The sequence below is a fragment of the Suricata suricatta genome, chromosome 6 (assembly GCF_006229205.1).
Source record: "Suricata suricatta isolate VVHF042 chromosome 6, meerkat_22Aug2017_6uvM2_HiC, whole genome shotgun sequence".
NCBI classification, from domain to species: Eukaryota; Metazoa; Chordata; class Mammalia; order Carnivora; family Herpestidae; genus Suricata; species Suricata suricatta.
In genome coordinates, this window is record NC_043705.1 from 147,777,075 (window position 1) to 147,796,476 (window position 19,402).

The window sequence follows — 19,402 nt, forward strand, 5'->3', positions numbered from 1 at the left end:
CTGCGCATGTGCGTTACCTCATTCTGATTTTAAGTAGCATTTCTCCAATGGCTGCAGATGTTGAACATATTTGTACGTGCCTATTCCCCATTCATATATCTTCTTTGGTGAAGTGCATTCAAATCTTTGTCCATATTTCATCGGGTTTTGAGATTTTGTATATTCCAGATATATACAGATCAGATTTTTATCAGATCTGTTTTGCAAACATTTCCTCCTGGTTCGTGGCTTGTATTTTCATTTTAGTAATGGTGACTTTTGAGGAACAGTTTTCAATTTTGATGAAGTCCAACTTATCCTGTTTTTCTTTTAAGATAATGGTGTTGATGTCATAGCTAAGATCTTTGCTCGAGCAAGGTCATGAAGATTTCCCCGTGTCTCCTTCTGATGGTTTTGTAGTCTTAGATTGTATATGCGGATCTACGACCCACTTCTAATTTTGGTATACAGTATTAATTACGTGTTGAGGATTCTTTCTTTTGTGTACAGGTGTCCAATTGTTCCAACCCTATTGGTTTGGGTTTTTTTTAAATGTGTTTATGACTTTAAACAAACATTTTTCATTTGTTTGCTAGACTATACTGAGGCCAGATCATTCAGTAATGAAATTCTTTTATGTACATAGTGTTTCTTCACTCATATTCCCTAAAGCTTTACTTTTTAACAGTTTTGCATAGTGATAAACAAATTCTACACTTTTTGCAACCCCCAATTTTGAACCCCTATTTTGACTGGATAGGCCTCAGAACTCACTGATATTTTATTTGTATTACAGTCACCTTATATATTTACATTTTTAATGTAACTTCTTGTGGATGACATTCCATAAATATTTCTTGAGTGATGAAGCCATAGAAAAACCTGTAGAAAAACATTCTCGCTTTTTTATTTCATGGTCTATTTTTCTCACTCAGTTTAGCTACAATTTTCAGTTATAATGAATTAAAACTACAAACAGCCTTGCACAGTGTTTTATATTTCTCATAAATAACTCCCTGAGTGAACTTTTACTATTAGGATTTGTTGCTATTGCCAAGAAGTGAGAACACCGTTAGTGCCGTTGGACAATTGTCGGTATTAATTTGCAGAAGTTGTGCGGCGGGTGGGGTAGGAATCAGCAATTCCTAGCATTTTCTTCTACCAACAAATGAAGAAATCATTAGTTCTTTTTTGAAATGGAAAGCTTGTTATGGTATCTAAACTTTAATAATTAAAAGAATTTGAAGTATAGTTTCTTGAGGTAGTTTCTGCGAGAAAATTTAAGTATTCCTGTATATTCCTCAGAAATGAAATTGAAAATGGAAACACAACCCTTAAACTCGGGCTTATGTTCATGCCTCTCACTCAGAGTACAAGCCGAGTACTATTGCTGAGCCAAAGCCAGGGCCTGGGAGGCTGACACCTGCCAGAACGGGAAACCTCCAGGCCTCAGGGCAGCAACTGCCACCGTACAGACAATGGAAGAGAAGCTGATTCCCTGAAGTTCCTCACAAGATTCGCTTGTGATAAAAATGTACAGATGCAGCAAAGGTTTCTCCAGCTTCTGCTTTGGGAGAAGTGTGGGTGGAGGGAGCCCCATCTTACTTGGGGCTCATTGTCTCCTTATAGGACCCAAGTGGCACAGGACTTAAGGGAAGTCTGAACACATAGAAAAGCTGGGAAGAGGTGTTTCTAGAAAGAGAAAAGGTAAGTGGTTCTGGTCGATGCTGGAAGGCTCCAGGCCTGCATCTGTGGCTGCCTGGGTCTCAAGTAACCTCTCCCAAGGCCAGGACCACACTGGGCACATGGCAGGACATCTTGCAGGAGCAGAGATGGTGATACTGATCCCTCCATGCGAGCCCCACCCGGGGCTTAGGGCTCACTGTGCGCCTGCCTGGGTGTCTGCCCACGAACTTGCCCTGGAATCTGTACCTTGCCTCAGTACCCATCGGGGGATGACAATGCGCTGTCAGAGCTCTCCGAGTCCCTTGCTGTGAAAGGTGCTCCAGCACAGCACCCCCTCAGCCTCCCGGGGCTCCCGCAACAGGGTTCAGACCCTGTAAGCACCCCCATGCCCTGCCCAACCTTCCCCCCAACCCCTCCACAGGCTCCATCACCACCAGCTGGCCTGGGAGGGTGTTGTCCTGGGCCTGGTAGCAAGTTGCTGGATTCCAGGCTTCCCTTGAAAACAAATTTCAAGGTGTCCTCATCACAAGCAGCCTCCAAGGCAGTAATGACAAAAGTGGTGGTGTGAGCAGCATTTGTTGACTCTGATTTAAGGGTTAATGAGCTGAGCTGGAAAAGGTCGGAGGAGGAGCCCAGAGACCAGGCCTTAGGAGAAGCAGGACCCCTCCCCCACGGCCACCCCTGGGGCTGATGGTGGAAGAAACTCTGGACATCAAGGAAGGCAGGGAGGCCGGGGAGCAGAGGCAGAGAAATGCTTCCACACGCTCCGGGCAGACTCCGCTCGTGGACTGGGCAGCCCCCACACACCCTCCTCAGGACGGTGAGCTGTTCCCAACCAGTACCCGAAGCAGATGGAGGCTTTCCAGGAATCTGGTCACAACTTCTGGTTGCAGCTTCAAAATCATGTCAGCATGACATTTCTGTGACATTTCTGTTTGGTTTTGAAGGCAAAAACAAAGAAAAGTTGTCTTCTCCTGGTTTTCACAAGTTGCCGTTTATAGGGTGCTGAGATGATTAACTGGTGTAAGGTCACCAGATGAAGCGTTTGCTCCTGAGGAATGTGCGGCCGAGGCGCACATAAACCACACCCTACTGTCCACGCCGGTTCCCACGGCCAGGCCACCAGATGAGTAAACACCTGCTTTCTGCAAAATCACAGGACACCGATGGGATCCTGCGGTCACCACACACAGCTGTTCCTCCTTTAAGCAGAACTTCCCTCGAAATCACTTTGAGAGCAGACATTCCCTTACCTTCCCAGAAAACTTTGGCAACTTCTCAGTCTTTGCTGGTATATAAAAATGCATGTGGTTAAAAAAAAACAAAAACAGAATCTCAAAGGAATTTCAAAGCGTTGAGCAGAATATGAGCATCAAACTGGATTGTATCCTGGTTTCTGATTCTGAGCCAAACAGCTGGTTGAAAGAAGGGGAAATGAGCAACAAGGAACTTATGTGCTTCCCAAGTGCTTTGTGGAGACTGGATTCTAGTACGTCAAACCCGGCACTCCCGGTAGAGCCCTGACTGGGGCTTTGAAGGTGTGCACTGTGCATCCTTCTGCTGAGAGCCCGGTCCTCCCTCGGAAATGCAGTGAACTCGGCTCTGAGAGCCCTCTCTTGCCGGGACCAGCCCCTCCAGGGCAGCTGTTTCCTTGCTACTTCACTTGTGCATGCAACGGGGGCTGCATGGCCGCCAGGCACCCCGACCAGGCATGTCCGCTCCGGCTCCGCGGCCGCTCTCCCTCCTAGGCCGCACCTCCCCACCCCCTGCCCCCTGCATCGCAGGCCTGGCGGACTCTTCTCTCAGTACCCCCCACACTGCTCTCTAGCTGATTCCGTGCACTTCCAGACATGCCCCATCCTCTACCACTGAGTCTTTCCTGGAAAGAATTTCCACTTGGCGTCCCTAAACAGGAATTTGGATAGAATGGTGACCTGTGGCTGGCACCCGTAGCAGACATCCAACAGAGGGAACAGCTTTTAACTGAGGGAGGTGGGATCCCAGACCCAACACAGTGCGTGGCACACGGTGCTAGATAGGAGCTGCTGTGGAGGAAAGGGGCCCCGCCTGCACGGGCTCGTCCTGGCTGGTCCTGCTTCTAAGGTCTGCAGTGTAATCCCCGAGATGGGCAGGAAACTCCTTCCTGGTAACCGCCTGACCTCGGGGGAGCACACTGTTGATGGGTGCAGGAGTGGACTCTGCTGCCTTCAGCGTCTACACCCAGGACACTCACCTCATCCTGAGGCTCACACTGGGGGTGAGTGCAGGCTGCACTTAGCTGCTTCTGGGTCATGCGGGGGCCCCGAGTGGCCACTGGCCTGGAGATGCTCAGCGCCCCGAGGACAGGAGTCACCCTGACTCACCTGAAGCGCTGCCAGGGCCTGGGAGAGAGCAGGCGCGGCAGGAGCCTTGCGAGCGTCCACCAGCACGACCAGCCCCAGCTCCCGCACCTCCTTCCTGGACAGAGAATGACAGTGTTATCCACGCAGCTAGTCTCTTCCAAAATGAGCTTCTCCATCTCCCAGTAAGATGCACCCTTGCCCAGATGGCCCTGGCTCTACTAGTCCGGGGTTCCTGACACGTATCTACACTGCCTGAGGAATCCAGGTGCTTACTGGGTGGAGACAGGGCCGTGGGGCTCATGGCGGTGGGTCCGTCCTGATAGCCTCCCCAGCCAAGGGGGCTGGCCTCACATTTGCATTTCCCAGGATTTCTTTCTCTCCCCATCACACGGCCCCAGAGCTTTCTGTTCGTTCAGGCTTGAACACAACACGGAACTCCACTCTGTGGCGCGAACAAAGCCCAGACGTGGCTGATTGTTCTCAAGACCAGTTGCGTGGCTCCTCGCATTTTCAGAGTTCAAGTGGGACAGCGAAACATCCTCTAAAGCTGAAAATTGCGCATGTGCTTTTCATAACCTCACTTAAAAGCTCTGGGGTGCCTGGGAGGCTCAGTTGTTTGAGCGTCTGTTGACTTTGGTTAGGTCATTCTCCTAAGGTTGTGGGATGGAGCCCCACACTGGGCTCGATGCTGAGCCTGGAGCTTAAGTTTCCCTCTGCCTCCCCTCCCACCTGCTTGTGTACTCTTTTTCTAAAACAAAACAAAACAAAAAAGGGGTGTCTGGGTGGCTCAGTTGGTTAAGCATCGACCTCAGCTCAGGTCATGATCTCACAGTTTGTGGGTTTGAGCCCCAGGTCCAGCTCTGTGCTGACCGCTCAGAGCCTGGAGCCTGCTTCAGATTCTGTGTCTCCCTCTCTCTCTGCTCCTCCCCTGCTCACACTCTGTCTCTCTCTCAAAAATAAACATTAAAAAAATGTTTTAAGTCTTAAAAGATTCTCTTTCCCCACTGTGATGATTGTAAGCTTTAGTTTTGTTTTTTTTTTAGTTTTTTTTATTTATTTGGGGAGGGGGTAGAGAGAGAGGGACAGAGAGAGAATCCCAAGTAGGCTCCATGCGGTCAGTACAGAGCCTGACATGGGATTGATGTCACAAGCTGTGAGATCATGACCTGGGCTGAAATAAAGAGTCGGATGCTTAACTGACTGAGCCACCCAGGCACCCCTAAACTTTAGTTCTAAATAGGATAAAATAATAGGCTAGGGTGAGGTGACGTATCTATTCCCCAAGTTTCTGCTCCTGGGCACGCTTCTCCAGCCCCACTTCCAGGACTGACTGTCACTCCAACTCCGCCGCATGTGTGGGTGCCAGCCTCACGCGGCTTGCTGCCCTGGCCGCTCACACAAAGCTGGCAGAATGCGTATCACGTCAACGCCATGTCCTGGCCCAAAGGGTGAGTGTGCTGCACAGTCAGGGTGTGTTCAGTTTCGGCGTGACTGCTAAAAAATACTTCTGAAGGGGGCGTGTTTCTTGGGAAGCAAGTGTACTGAGGGCAGAATGGAGAGTGGTGTTCTGGCACCAAAGCCGGACGCAGGAGAGACAAGGCTGGGCGAACATCCGACCCCACTCCCTCCCTCCGCCTGCCAGCTGAGTGCCCAGGTCTCCTCTGCTACAGCAACCGCGCTGCCACACGGGTGGCTGGAAAGCACTGGAGTCCACATCTCTGGGAGCCGTCCTGGGCAGTGCTGTCAGGAGCTGGGCACGACATTCCACTTCCACTTCCTGCGGACACCCCCGCCCGGTCTCTCTTCATCCATGAAGTCCCCTGTGGGGCCTGCGTTTGTGTCTCAAGGGCTGCTTCTGGCCTTAGAGGCAGGACAAGGTCTCGTTTGCTCAGCCTGGGAAATAACCCCTGGAGGCTCCAGAGCACATGTTCTCCTCCACCCAGCGCATCCCCTTGGCAGCTTTGCTGAAGGGGAGGCTGCTGAGGGACAGCCCGTCCCCGGGTTCAGAGGACTGCAGTACCCTTCACTGGCTGAGGGGGGTCCACTGACTCGTTCCCACGTAAACACTAGCTCAGGATTAGAAGGGAGCAAATGCACCCAGGCCACCCAGCATGAACCCCCAGACAAAGCTTGCTTCTCCCCGCCTGCCTCCTGTGGTAGACGGAGCTGGCCGGCTTCCCCGCTCTGCCCTCTGCCTCCCGCTCATGCACAGGTAGCCCCAGGCCCCCCTGGTCTGGTTCCGCTGGGGCCTCTGGCAACGTGCAGATCTGCCCCAGACTCCCTGTCTGCATGTCTTCGGAAGCCTCGGACTGTGTTCCTGGGCCATCCTGGCCTCTGCACCTGCGGCACGCTGAGGTCGATGTGGCCTTCATGCCAGGGGCACATGCTGCCCACATGGAGTCTTTGGTCCTCACTCCTGCCTCCTGACTCAGGAAGCGACTGGCTGCTCCGGGGCTTTGTGTATGTTCCTCTTCAGCTCAGAATGTCCTTCCCTTCTTGTCTGCAAATACTCACCATCCTCAAGGACACAGAGCATGTCAGGAAGTCCCACCCCTGGCCGAGGCTGTAACTCCCTGCCAGCACTGTGGGCTTGTCTTATGCCAGGAGACATGGCAGTTTGGGTTCACATGTGTGTCTCCTTAAGGGTAAGACCCATACCCTGTTCTCTTTTGTATTCCCAAGTAAGTGGTGGTTGGATGGATGGATGGGTTCCTCCACTGCACAGAAGGTTAGATGGATGATAGCCAAGATCCATTCTAACTTTAAGATCTGTGTATCTAAGAGTTTGATGAAGTCCATTTACAAGGCACGCTCACTCTAACACGGCTGCAGTGACCGGTGACCACCCACTGCTGGACACTTTTCCTAGTAATGAGTGCTGACATCCTGGGTACTTCATTCTGACAGCTGAAGGCTTGCGTCACATCCCACGAGGGTAGGTGGGTTTCAGCTACTCGACGTGCAATAGTCAGTCAGGATGTTAACAAAAGTACAATAATTGTGGAGAAATAATCAGCCAAACCATGAGGCTCCGGCACAAATTACTCTAAGTGCTTTGGGAATTTAGGTTTTGCTCAGCAGAGGCTTTCCCCCAGAGCTTCACAGGCTGGTGAAGACATCTGCTCCAGGAGGGGAGCAGGGTTGCCTGAATTTTCTGTGGAAAAGGCACAGGGCTGCAGAAACAGGGTCAAGTCTTGGCCCTGCCAACCCCAAGTGTACCCTGGCCCCTACTGCTGGCGTTTCACTATAGAATGGAGAGAACAGCACTGAGCATGCAGAAGGATACACACTCCAAAAAGTACAGGAGATTTCATCCTTGTCCATCAGGATTGCTCCCCAGGACAGCCCCAAGTTAGTTCTGGACCCTCCCGTAAAAGAAAGCTTTTGATAAACAGAAAATGCCATTATCTTACAGCTTGGTGTTTACCTGAGGTTTACAAAGTATAAGCTAATGTGGGGATGAATCTGTAGTTTTTTTCAGAGTATTTTTTTATATTTTGAAACCTGTGCTGAAAGGGAAGTTTGAGGTCGCAGGCTCATCTGAGGGCAGTGACCCGTGCTCCCAGACGACGGGCAGCCCGGCTCTGGGAAGGGGGTGCCAGGGAGCACACCTTCTTCTCCGCCTGGTTGTTCCTGCACTGATTCTCCCTGTGCTGTTTCAGAGGGAAGTTCGATAGAAAGTCAATGCAGCACGAAGATCACAGGTGATGAGGCATCATGCAACGTGTCCCCACATGAACTCACGTCATGTGATATGGACTCAGTCACTGTCACTGATCACGAAAATGATACACTGGACTTTAACTATGTACTTGACACAGATTATTTCTGAGCCCTCTGATGCACCTTTGAGACAACTACTACCATCCCAGGCTATGGGGAGGAAACAGGCTTATGGAGGTAGACCATCTACCCTAGCCAGGAAGGGCACAGCTGGGATTTGGAGTTGGGCTGTCTGACCTTAGAACCAAGCTTGATGGCTGGGCAATGCTGTCTCCCCTACAGGCTGTCTCCACCCAGCACCTTGGGGACCCTTGGTCTGGTAGCCATAAGGGCCATCCAAAGTATGCCTGCATCTGACAGGATCAAGTAGTACAAAAGAACACACTTCAGCCGTCTTTGACTCCTGCTCTACCACCTGGTAGAGATCTGAAGCCATGCCTTAAAGAAAGTCACTCATGCAGACCTGTTTCACACATTCTCATCATGCAGGATCCAGGAGGTGTGGCTTCCTAGAATTTTGTGCCAGGGAGGTCATGTCTCTCTTGAGGCACTGGCATGCTTTCTCCCTGGCATGTGGCATCGCCAAGCTGAACGTAAGGCTCAGTTAGAATGAATTGGTTTTTCCTGCCCCTGGGCATCAGGTACTACTCATTAAAATGATTTCTTCATCTACTTATTCTAAATATTCTGTTTATATCAGTTCAGGTCTTCATCCAGAAAGACACAGAGTATAAAACATGTACATACATGATGCTTAGAGCAAGTACTAAACATTGCAGAGCAACACAGAATTCTGGACTAGTGTGTGTCAGAGCCTTGATTCAGTGGGGGAGCGGTCAGGGTGAGCAGGAGGAGAGGAACATAGGAGGGACAGCTGAGGACCTGGAAAAGAGGGGAGGGATGGAAGATGGGGCCAGTCAGCAGGAGACCGAGGGGCAGGTGGGAGACTGCTGCCCATGCCATGAGGGGCCCTTCGAGATTGCGGAGACCCCTGCATGCGGACATGAGCTTGCACTGCTTTACCCGAAGGTCTGAAAGATGGGCACCTGCCTCAGTCCCACCTGGGAATGCCATGGAGGTACTGCAGCAGGCGGGCCAGCTCGGCGCTGGAGCTGTGCTTGCTGGACCAGAGCGGGCTCGTCGTGCAGACCTGGACCACCGCTCTCCCCTGGTGGTCTCGGGTCCCTGCAGATACAGAGGGCATCGTGAGAGGGGGCAGCTCCAGCGGGCACAGGCTTGGCTTCAAGCTTGGGAAATACCAAGCTAGGGTCTGCACAGTGTCGAGGTCTTGGCTTAGATGTGGGATCTGCCAGGAAAGCAGGTCCCCGTACAGGTGGCAGCCCCGCCCACCTAAAGGGAGGTGGGCTTTGCTAGGGGCTCAAGGTTTGTGTTGCCCCAAACCCTTATGTTGAAACCTAACCCCCAGTGTGGCCTTTCGGAGTTGCTTACATTTTGAGGGTGGGGTCCCATGAATGGAATTTATGCCTTCAAAAGGACCCCAAAGAGCTCCCTCGCCCTTTCCACAATGTGAGGACACAGTGAAAAAGATGTTGAGTATGAACTGGGAAGACAGTTCATTAGAACCTAACTGTGCTGGAACCTTGATCTTGGACTACAGCTTCCAGAACAGAGAAATAGAAGTCTGTTGGCTAGAAGGTATCCATTCTGTGGTATTTTGTTATAGCTGCCCAAACAGAGTAAGGTGGCCATGCTCACCTGGGAGGGTAATGACCCCTGACTTCAGGAGCTCCTGGCTGACCTCCAGCACCTGCCTGGGTACCTGGTTGGGCAGGTCTCCACCGCTGGGTGGCTGTCCTTCTTTCTCTGGGCACAGTGGCTTAACAAGCACATCTGAAATCCAGCCAGGAGCATGACCTGGGAAGGTGCCGCTGTTGATGTCACTACTGGCTGGACAACAGAAAGAGACCTGGTCAGAGATGAAGTGTTTCTCTGGTTTGAAGGCAGCTACTGAAATTGCCACAAAAACAAGAAGAAAATCGTGTGTGAAAATACTGGGTCCCATGAGAACTTGTTTCATTTCTGGTGGGCATGTCAGCATGTCATACCTCTCAGGACAGGTGCATTCTTGAAAAGTAAGGCATGAACAAACATGTAAAAACTAAATACTCCAGTTGCACCAAGAATGCTCACTATCTAAACACACTTCAGGGAGAATTTTTTTTAGGTTTATTTATTTATTTTTAGAGAGAAAGAGTGGTAGCAGAGGAGGGGCAGAGAGCGGGACCTGCCTCTCTTTCAACACCTATAAAGGCGGACTTGACTCTCCTGCATCACTCCAGGGACAGGGGACCTACTAGCTCTTCTGTATCACCCTAGAGGGAAGGGCTCATGTTTGCACATCAGTCTGGAGGTGACAGCAGTGGCCATAGTTTTTGGGCTTGCTCCTCAGCCCTGTTTCCACACTGCACTTCACAGGAGATGAGCCATATCACAGTGCCAACAGGCCCAGCTTTGCAAGCCCCCAGGGTCTGTGTTGCTCCAGTGGGGGACAGGTGCTCTTGGCCGGAGCTGGGTGGCACCTAAGACCCTGTGGGGCACCCTGAACCAATCCAGGATTTGCTTTCCTGTCCCTCAGCTTCTTCCTTAACTTCTTTCAGAGCTAGTACCTCATAACTGTTAAGAGCTTTCTCATTATAGTTGGACCAGAAAAGTCCACAGCATTATATCTGTATATTATATATAAATATATATAACAGCTTTATCGAAGTATATTTTACATATAATAAAATTCACTCCTATCAAGTATATAGTTAAGATTTTTAGCAACTTTGCCAAGTGGTGCAACCATCACCATAGGTTGGTTTTAGAACATTTCCATCCCTCCAGAAAGACCCCGATGCCCATTTATTGTGACTCTCTGCTCCCACTCCTCACAGCCACCTGTCTGCAGTCCTAACCATTCATACAAATGGAGTGAGACACTGGAGGGTCTCTGGCTCCTTTCCCTCTGCACAACTACTTGGAGGTTCACCCCTGATGTTGCCTGTGTCGTCCTTTCCATGGGTCTCATCCCATTGTGTGGGACTTTGTCCCTCTACCAGTTGATCAATTACAACTACACAGTAGCCTTGAGACTGAATTTTTTCATGTACATTCAAATATTTTCCTAGAATATATCACTATTTGTGAAATATTTGGGTGCCCAAGTGCTTTAATGTTTTAATTCTGCACTGATCCCAAACTTTCCCACATGGACAGAGAAGCAGATAATACCTTCATGTGGCACTTTTCTTATTATACATCTTCCTAGTTGAGTAGGTCATTCATGTGGGCTTTTCTTGGATTCAGCTTGCAGACTGTGGGCAGTGAGAGGAGGGGTCTGAGCCCTGGGGCCTACAATATTAAAATGGCCAGGAATAAAAGCAGTACCCTTGTGTGGCTAATCAAGAAAGAGCCCAACCCTCCTCACCTCACAAGAAATGGCTGCTCAGTTACCACTGATTGAAGAGGAGAACCAGATAGAAGTGGAGGAGCAGCTGGAACAGAGGAGGAGCAGCTGGAAGAAGGAGCAGCTGGAACAGGAGGAGCAGCTGGAACAGAAGAGGAGCAGCTGGAACAGGAGGAGCAGCTGGAACAGAAGAGGAGCAGCTGGAACGGGAGGAGCAGCTGGAACAGAAGAGGAGCAGCTGGAACAGAGGAGGAGCAGCTGGAACAGAGGAGGAGCAGCTGGAATGGGAGGAGCAGCTGGAACAGAAGAGGAGCAGCTGGGACAGAAGAGGAGTAGCTGGAACAGAAGAGAAGCAGCTGGAATGGGAGGAGCAGCTGGAACAGAGGAGGAGCAGCTGGAACTGAGGAAGGAACTGCCTGCACTGTGGAAGAGTCAGTGTGCTTCACTTGTTCAGTTAAAGTGTCAGCAAGAGGCTCTAGCTGAGGCATTTTCCTGTGTTGATGAGGACATGAGACGTAGGGTCACACCACAAACTGTGTACTCCAGGGACAAATGTGTGTCCTGACAGCAAGGATGGCAGGGAATGCCTGTATCAAGGAGCCACTGGCCACTTGCTGGGAGGAGAAGGTCTGAGGCACAGAAGCATCGGGAGAAGAGGAGGGCCGGGGGAGCCCCCTGTAGCCGGACGGACCCTCATCTAGAGCCTCTGGAGGGAGTGCAGCTCTGCCATTACCTAGTGTCATACTTCGGGCCCTAGAACTGGCAGGACGGGCGTCCTGAGCCGCCTCTGTGCTACTTCGTTGTGGCAGCCGCAGGGGTGGGGCACAGGTGAGCAGCATTTCCAGCAGTCTGCACGGATGTGGACACAGCCTTCTCCTGTGTCGCTGACCAGAGAGAAGGTACAGCATGGAGTGGGATCAGGGAAGAGGGGAAGGGGCCGGGGAGGGATGTGGGAGGAGGGCTAGGGAGCTGAGGAAGGGTCAGGGCTGGGGCCGTTACCTGGGCTCTCCGCTGTGGTGCAGGAGGGGCCGCTGGAGCCTGACCTTCCGGTGCCCTCAGCTTGTCCTCCGAAGAGACCTCCAGGCCTGGTGCTGACTGAGTGGTGGGAGGCCGGCTGGGCCTCTCCTCGGGAGCTCCTGAAGGACCTGTCCCAGGACCGAGACCGCCTGGGAAGAGTGCTCCTCGCGGCTCCTGGACGGCTTTCCTGAGTCGGGACTTCCCTGAGGTCCCTCCGGGGGCTGGGGGTTTCCACCTGGGTTGGGCTGGCTGCTGCCCCAGCGCCTGTGGTCTCGGAGCCGCAGGCCTCATCCCCAAGGGACTCTTCAGAACTGGAACCCAGGGGCATGGGATTCTGCAGGGCCTCCATATAGGACTTCCTGAACCAACGTCTGGCCTCGATGCAGGCTGGGTCCCTGGGGGACTGCCTTCTGGAGCCTGGGCAGCCCGTGTCCTCACAGACAGTGAGGGCCTGAGGGCCGTCTTGCTTGTCTTTGGGGTCCAGGCTCCCTCTTGGTCCCTCCCACAAGCCTGGCTCTGAGGGCCCAACCCATACAAGGCCTCCGTCGGAGCTCTGGAAAGTGCTCCTGGGGCTTTCCCGCCCAGCTCTTCCTGCGGGAGGCTGGTGGACAGGCTGGCCTCTGCCGGGTCGTCCACCACAGTGGGGCAGGGTGGGGGTGTCACTGGGAGGGGTGCTCTCCTGGGGACGAGGGCTGGCCATGATTGGTGCTGGGGCCAGAGCTCTGGAAGCACTTCCAGGGGGTGGCTGCTCAGGCCTGGGCCAGCTGCAGTGGGGCAGGATGGTTCTGAATGTTGGGACAAAGATGGGGTCTGTGACACTGCTCCATGGGGTGCGGAAGACGGCGGAGCCTGAGGTCAGCAAGCAGTTTTGCAAGGGGACACTGTTTCGCTCCCCATTTAGTTGCTCCAGGAACTCTCCCGTGAAGATGCAGCTGTACATGGACTCAGGGACAGTAACTTCTTCAGAGCCCTGTCCGAGCTGCGAGAGGCATTTTAAAACCAGTCTGGCTGACTGCTTCCCCACCGACGTGACCTGTAGATAGAAGTCCCCAGGCCTGAGCCTAACTCCGCGGAGGGACGCCAGCTGCACCACCACCTTCTCATGGATGCACAGTGGCCAGCCTTCATGGAAGAAGATGAGGCCTGTGTATCTGGCCTGGTGAGAGAGGGAGGGAAGGAGGTTAGACCTTTGTGGTAGCTCCTCGTGCGAGGCTGGGCGGAGGTGGGCAATAGGACAGGAGGAAGGAAGCCATCAGAGGGGCCACCCAGCCAGTCCTACCAGGGGCAGCCTGGGGCCTTGGGCTCAGTCTCTCCTAGGAGCCGCCCCACCTGGGGAAGGGTCTGGACCCCCACGTGCTCACCACACTAGCCCTCGGTCTAAACCCCACAGCACTTCTCTTCACTAGGTGCCCACAGGCAGCCCCTAAAGAGCAGGGGCACTTCTGGAATCACAGGGTCGGGGGTACAGTGAGAAGGTGCTGAGACCCATTGGGGCACCAGCAATATCAGCTACAATCTCCCACCCAATACAATGGGCTCTTCTACATATTTGAGGGAGTCCGTGAAGTCTGCAACACAGCTGTAGATTATGCAGTGAGTTCTCAAGCACATCTTTGAAAAGAACTTGCTTTTTTGGAAGGTTTCGGAAAGGTTTCGATGGCAGGATGGAGAAGAGACAGGCAAACCAGGCAGCACCTGGCATGGGCACGAGCGTGTCCAGCAGTTTGGGGAACAAGGAGTAGGCCCCCCCCCAACGTGTGAGATGCTGCAGCTACACGTCCAAACAGGGGACCACGTTCCACGGTCCCAGTTCAGTTACAATACACTTTGCTTCTCCCCACTCCAGCGCTGGCGTACTGCACAAACATTATTACGATACTAGAGAAGATGAGAAAGAAATGACCTCGTTATAATATATCTTGAGTTTTTTACTTTTCTTTCCCTTATCCGTGCAGGACACAACGTCTCTAAGCTGTAGTAACAACGTAGATACAACTCGGTGTTCCGGTCTGTAGTCACTCTTCGTCCACACTTCTCCACGCTCCTCCTCCACAGTTGCCATCCTGGTGGGGACTTGCCTGTCCTCTGTGGGAAATATACAGGGCTTCTGGGATTTTTTTTTTAAGTAGGCTTCACATCCAGCACAGAGCCCAACGTGGGGCCTGAACTCACGACCCTGAGATCAAGACCTGAGCTGAGATCGAGCGTCAGACGTTTAACCACCTGAGCCACCCAGGTGCCCTGCTTCTGTTCCTACTATAAATAAGAAATGCAAGCAACATTTCCATGGCACCATTTCTTTTTCCTTTGAATTATATTTTAGGAAACAATTCTGGGATTAGGATCAAGGATAAATGGTCATGAGTGTCTTTCATGATTCTTGGCAATATGACCAATTTGCCACCAAAAGACACATTGTCAACAGTGATAAGTCACTTTGCCACGATTCAATAGGACGAGGCTTTACATTGAGGAATCTTTTTCTAAATTAGTATATATACTGTGGAAGACTGAGGTTTTAATTTGCACTTATGCGATAGCGAAGCCAATCCTTTTTTCGATATTTGTTTTTTCTATAAATTTTCTGTATGTATTTTTGTTCCTTTTATGCATTGTGGCTTTGCTTTTGCCTTCTTAGTTGCTGTGAGATGATTAAAAAATGTGACAGACTTAGCAAATGTTTGTGTTCTGTGTCTAGAGGTCACGTTTGTCCTAGTCTGCTTGCTTTATAGCTACGTTTCTTTCCTCTCTATAGAAGCTTAAATTTTATACAAGTTGAATTTCTCCACTTTTTTGTGGTATCTTTTGTCACCTTAAAACTTAGAGTTTGGTGTCTTACTGGAGGTTGCCTTTCACATTTATGTTAGTTTTACGAAGAGTTGAGGTTTTCAAAATACTTAATGTTTTCATACATCTGGAGTTGGAAATTGTACCTTAAATACACTGGTATATTCTTTTTTTTTTTTTTTAAATGTTTCATTATTTTTGAGAGAGAAAACTCGAGCAGAGGAGGGACAGAAAGGGAATCTGTGATGTCAGCACAGAGCCCGTTGTGGGGCTCAAACCCACAAACTGTGAGATCATGACCTAAGCTGGACACTTAACCAACTGAGCCACCCAGGTACCCCACACACAGGTGTATTCTTAAAAGTGAAGGCCTCATTAAGCAGGTTCCTGCTGTGCACTTGCACTGGGTCGCCAGAAGGGGGAGACAGTGTCCGGCCTCCAGGAGCCCGTGCCCTGGGAGGAAGGTGAGGGTCTGGTGCGGAAGCAGCTAGTATTGACTGAGCACCTACCCAGTACCCTCAACACCTGTGGCCACGTTTAATTAAAAATTAAGATTTTCAGATTGGAAAAATAATACTTGTGCATTGCAGAAACTGGAGGATTCAGAAAAAACAAAACAATAATCCCAACACCAACCCCCAGAGGTCAGCATTATTGACATTTATGTGTGTTTCATTTTATTATTTTTTCCTGTGTATTTTTCCTAATGTTAATTTGAGAGAGAGAGAGAAAGGAAGAGAGAACAAGCAGGAGAGGGCAGAGAGAGAGAGGGAGAGAGAGAATCCCAAGCAGGCTCCATGCTGCCAGCACAGAGCCCAACATGGGGCTCGAACTCATGAAGATCACGACCTGAGCTGAAACAAAGTCGAACACTTAACTGACACCCCTTTTCCTGTGTATGTTTAATGGCTGAGACCACATCACAAAAATACAGCAGTGCACGGTAATTTTACCACCTAATGCTACTTCATCAGCATCTCCTGTACTATGAGAAACGCTTCACTCAGATCACTTCACTGTTGTATGTTTATTTCCCACAAATTTTGGTCTGACAAATTAAAATACCATGCCCATTGTTGGGCCTGGCGCCCCACCTGGGTGTCACATGCTTCTGTGGAATATGAGGCCACAGAGCAGGTGGAAGGGTGTGGCCATGCCAGGGCCCCCAATCTGGGTGGCCACAAGTGAGGCCAGTGTCCTTGCCATGTGGTCGGTGCCCACCCCACACTGGACATGAAGATAACGGGTATCATCCAGCCCTGTGGTCAGCAGCTGTGAGATTCCCAAGGACTGCTCTCTCCCAAGAAGAGAAGTCCAACCTGAGCTATGGCCTAAAGGTATGCAGCTGGGGTCAGCAGTGCTAGCCCCAGGAATGAGCTTCATGACAGAAAGTTCTGGAAGCAGAGAGTCCAAGGCAAACCATCACCAGTAGGTGACTCCTTCCTGGGCGGGGGGACCCAAGCAGACTCAAGGTGGCGAGTATGGGAGGACCTTGCAGCCCTCAAACCCCAGCTCTGTCACTCCTGGTCCTGGTATGAAAACAGCTCCAGTGCCCAGATCCCCAAGGGCACTGCCAGGAGAAGCTGCCGAGGCTGGGGAGAGGCTGGCCTCTCCTCTTCTGCTCCTTCCTGCCACTGCAGGCTGGCCGCAGTCACCCAAGAGTGGAGCAGCAGCCCGGTCAGATGTGGTTCTCCCTGTCGGGTGGTAGGGCAGGGGATAAAATGGGCCAAGGATGTGCTGCTGGCATCTTCCGTCTCTGCAGAGGGAGGCAGAAGCTGTGGGATGGCCTTGAGCAGCTGTGATAATGGTAACAATCTTTATCCAACACTGCGTGAGGGCCAACAACATCCTAAGCACTTTGCATCCATGATGGGATGGAACCCTTACTCCAAGAGAAAATGTGCTGGTTGGGACTCCTCGGCTGCAGGCAATAAGATGCCTTCTGACTCTTGGCTGAGTGATGGAGAGGATGAATTCTCTCACTGCAAAGTGTGAAGGAGACAAGCCCCACGGTTGGAGCAGAGGCTCACAGACACCTTTGTGACCTGGGTGCTTCCTCTCTGTTTCACAGCCTTCCATGTCGACGTGTTTCAGTCTGATGCTGGTTACTGCGTGGTCATGGGATGAGTGCCCAGCCTAACGATCACATCCTTATACACAATGTCCCCAGCAGGGAAAAGCAGCTTCCCATGTCCGTCCTTTCCTAAGGGATATGTTCTTATAAACATTTCTACCCCCAGCAGACTTCTCTTTATCGCTCATTGGCCATAAATGAGAGTGACCCCCCTTGGTTACAAGGAAGCCTTGGAAAGTGGATGTCTCCATAGTGGGAGGCAGCTATAGACAAGGGTTAGGAATGACCATGAGCTGTACTGCCAAGTGTGTGCTGTGCGTGGACCCTATTACTGTCCTCTCTAGAGATCAGCAGAATCAAGGATCAGGGAGATGAAAAGATGGCCTGCCTGGGTTTTTACAGTTTGTAGTGGCAGAGCATGGATTTGAACCCACATCATTCCTCTCAAAGAGCCTGCAATCCTAACCCCTGTCCAGTACTGCCTGGCAGGGACACCCAGCCAGCCAGCCATAATGCAGACTGACAAATGGTGAACAGCAAATGTGGTGGGGACACAGAGGACAGAGACTCTGGTTGGGCACAGTCAGGGGGCGTGAGCTGGAGAGGAGAGCTGGGGTTGCACCTGCCTTCGAAAGGTAAGTAGAACGTCTGCCAGGTGTAGGGGAAATGGCACGAGGAGGGCAGGCCCCAGGGTTAATTAAAGCGGGCGATGGGACAGTGCATGCTGGGTAGATTATCAAGGCTCTTTGGCTTGTAAGATGAATTTGTCACTGGGGACATGAACTTGTGTCATGCGGAAGCCTGGGGGAGAGAAGCTTCAGACGTAGCCCAAGTAGGGGGCTCAAACATCTCATGGGCTCAGTTTCTTTCCCTTGCTCCACATGGCTTCACTACGCAAACAGCCTGGGTCAATATGCAAATCCTCCTGATATATAAACCCAGCGGAAAGAAGAGATCTCGTCTTCAGTATCTTTATACAAGTCCCAGGGAAGACTCTAACTGGGTATCTCAGTCCTTCCAGGCTGCTCTACCAAAAACACTATAGATTGGGTAGCTTATAAACATATAAATTTCTTTCTCACTATCCTGTAGCCTGGGGAGTGCAGGTTCAAGGTACTGGCATTTTTGTTGACTGGTCAGGACCAGCTACTTGGTTCAGAGATGACCAACATTTTGCTGTGTCTTCACACATGTCAGAAGGGGCAAGGGCATGCTCTTTATAGTCGTGGATGGGATTGACTAAATCACTTCTGATAGGTCCCACTTCTTAATATCATCATGTTGGAAGTTAGGTTTCAATATACAAATTTTGTGGGGGAACATTCAGTCTATAGCAGTAGGTCACGTGCCCACCACTGAGGGTGGTGTCTGAAGGTAGGATAAAGGGTGGACATAGGGAGCCACAGCCTTGCCAGGACAGGGGAGCATCGTGGCAGCATGGTGGAGAGGTACTCCTAAACGATAAGGCGGAGATGCCGAGCATACAGCATTATCCACTAGTACCTGTGTGATCTATGGTGGATGCCTTCCACTTTTGTACTTCAGTTTCCTCATCTGAAAAACTAATATTTTACTCATACATAGGGTCTGGGGCAGACTCCACATACTAACCATTTCCCCAATGATTGGTGAAGTTGAGCATCTTTTCATTTGCTTATTGGCCATCTGTATATCTGCCGGGAAGGTCATAGAAAAGACACTACCGCCAGTTGACCTGTGAGGTGGTCCCAGGCTCCTGGAGGCTCCTCACCCCCTCCCCTGTCCTCGGATGTGGGTTCTGCTCACCTTTGCCATTCCTAGAGGTTGTTCCAAGGACCAGGCTTTGAGATGGGGATGTGGTGCTGAGAACTCCTGCGCAGTACACGTGACCGAGCCCAACTGTAGCCTCTATAGAAACTTCTAAGACTTCATGTGCAGGTGTGGGTTCCACTCATCTTGCTGTGTCTCATGTAAGTTCCCTTTTTGTATTAAAATGGCCACCCACCAACCCGAGGCAGCTGCCTCTTTCCGCAGTCTCTTCCCGCCCTCCGTGGAAATGGTACAGGGGCCAGTAACAGGTTATGCCTGGGAAGCTCCCAAAAGTGCTGTAGACCAAAAATATCTTCTTTGGAGAAATATATATTTAAGCCCATTTCTAAATTGAGTTTTTGGTTGTTGTTATTACTCAATTTTTGGAATTCATTTTTCTGGGTATTAATCCCTTATCAGATACGTTATTTGCAAGCATTTTCTCCTATTCTGAATTGGTATCCAATTCAGAAAGGAAGAAGCAAAACAAAAACAAAATTTTAAATTCTGATGAAATCCAATTTATCTATTTTTGCTGCCTGTGCTTTGGGTGTCATTTCCAAGAAATCACTGCCAGATTCAATGTCATGAATCTTT

The 19,402-nt window shown here is 50.8% G+C and overlaps 1 protein-coding gene across 1 annotated transcript in view; it reads right to left on the reverse strand.

The window, feature by feature from the left end:
- The window catches only part of PLEKHG4B (pleckstrin homology and RhoGEF domain containing G4B), a 78,038-nt gene that overhangs the window by 23,603 nt on the left and 35,033 nt on the right, over positions 1–19,402 (reverse strand). Inside the window, exons 3-6 of the mRNA XM_029941136.1 lie at positions 12,139–13,312; positions 9,447–9,638; positions 8,792–8,915; positions 4,029–4,122 (exon numbers count right to left, since the gene is read on the reverse strand). Coding sequence (XP_029796996.1) covers positions 4,029–4,122; positions 8,792–8,915; positions 9,447–9,638; positions 12,139–13,312 — 1,584 coding nt within the window. The remainder of the gene's footprint in view (positions 1–4,028; positions 4,123–8,791; positions 8,916–9,446; positions 9,639–12,138; positions 13,313–19,402) is intronic.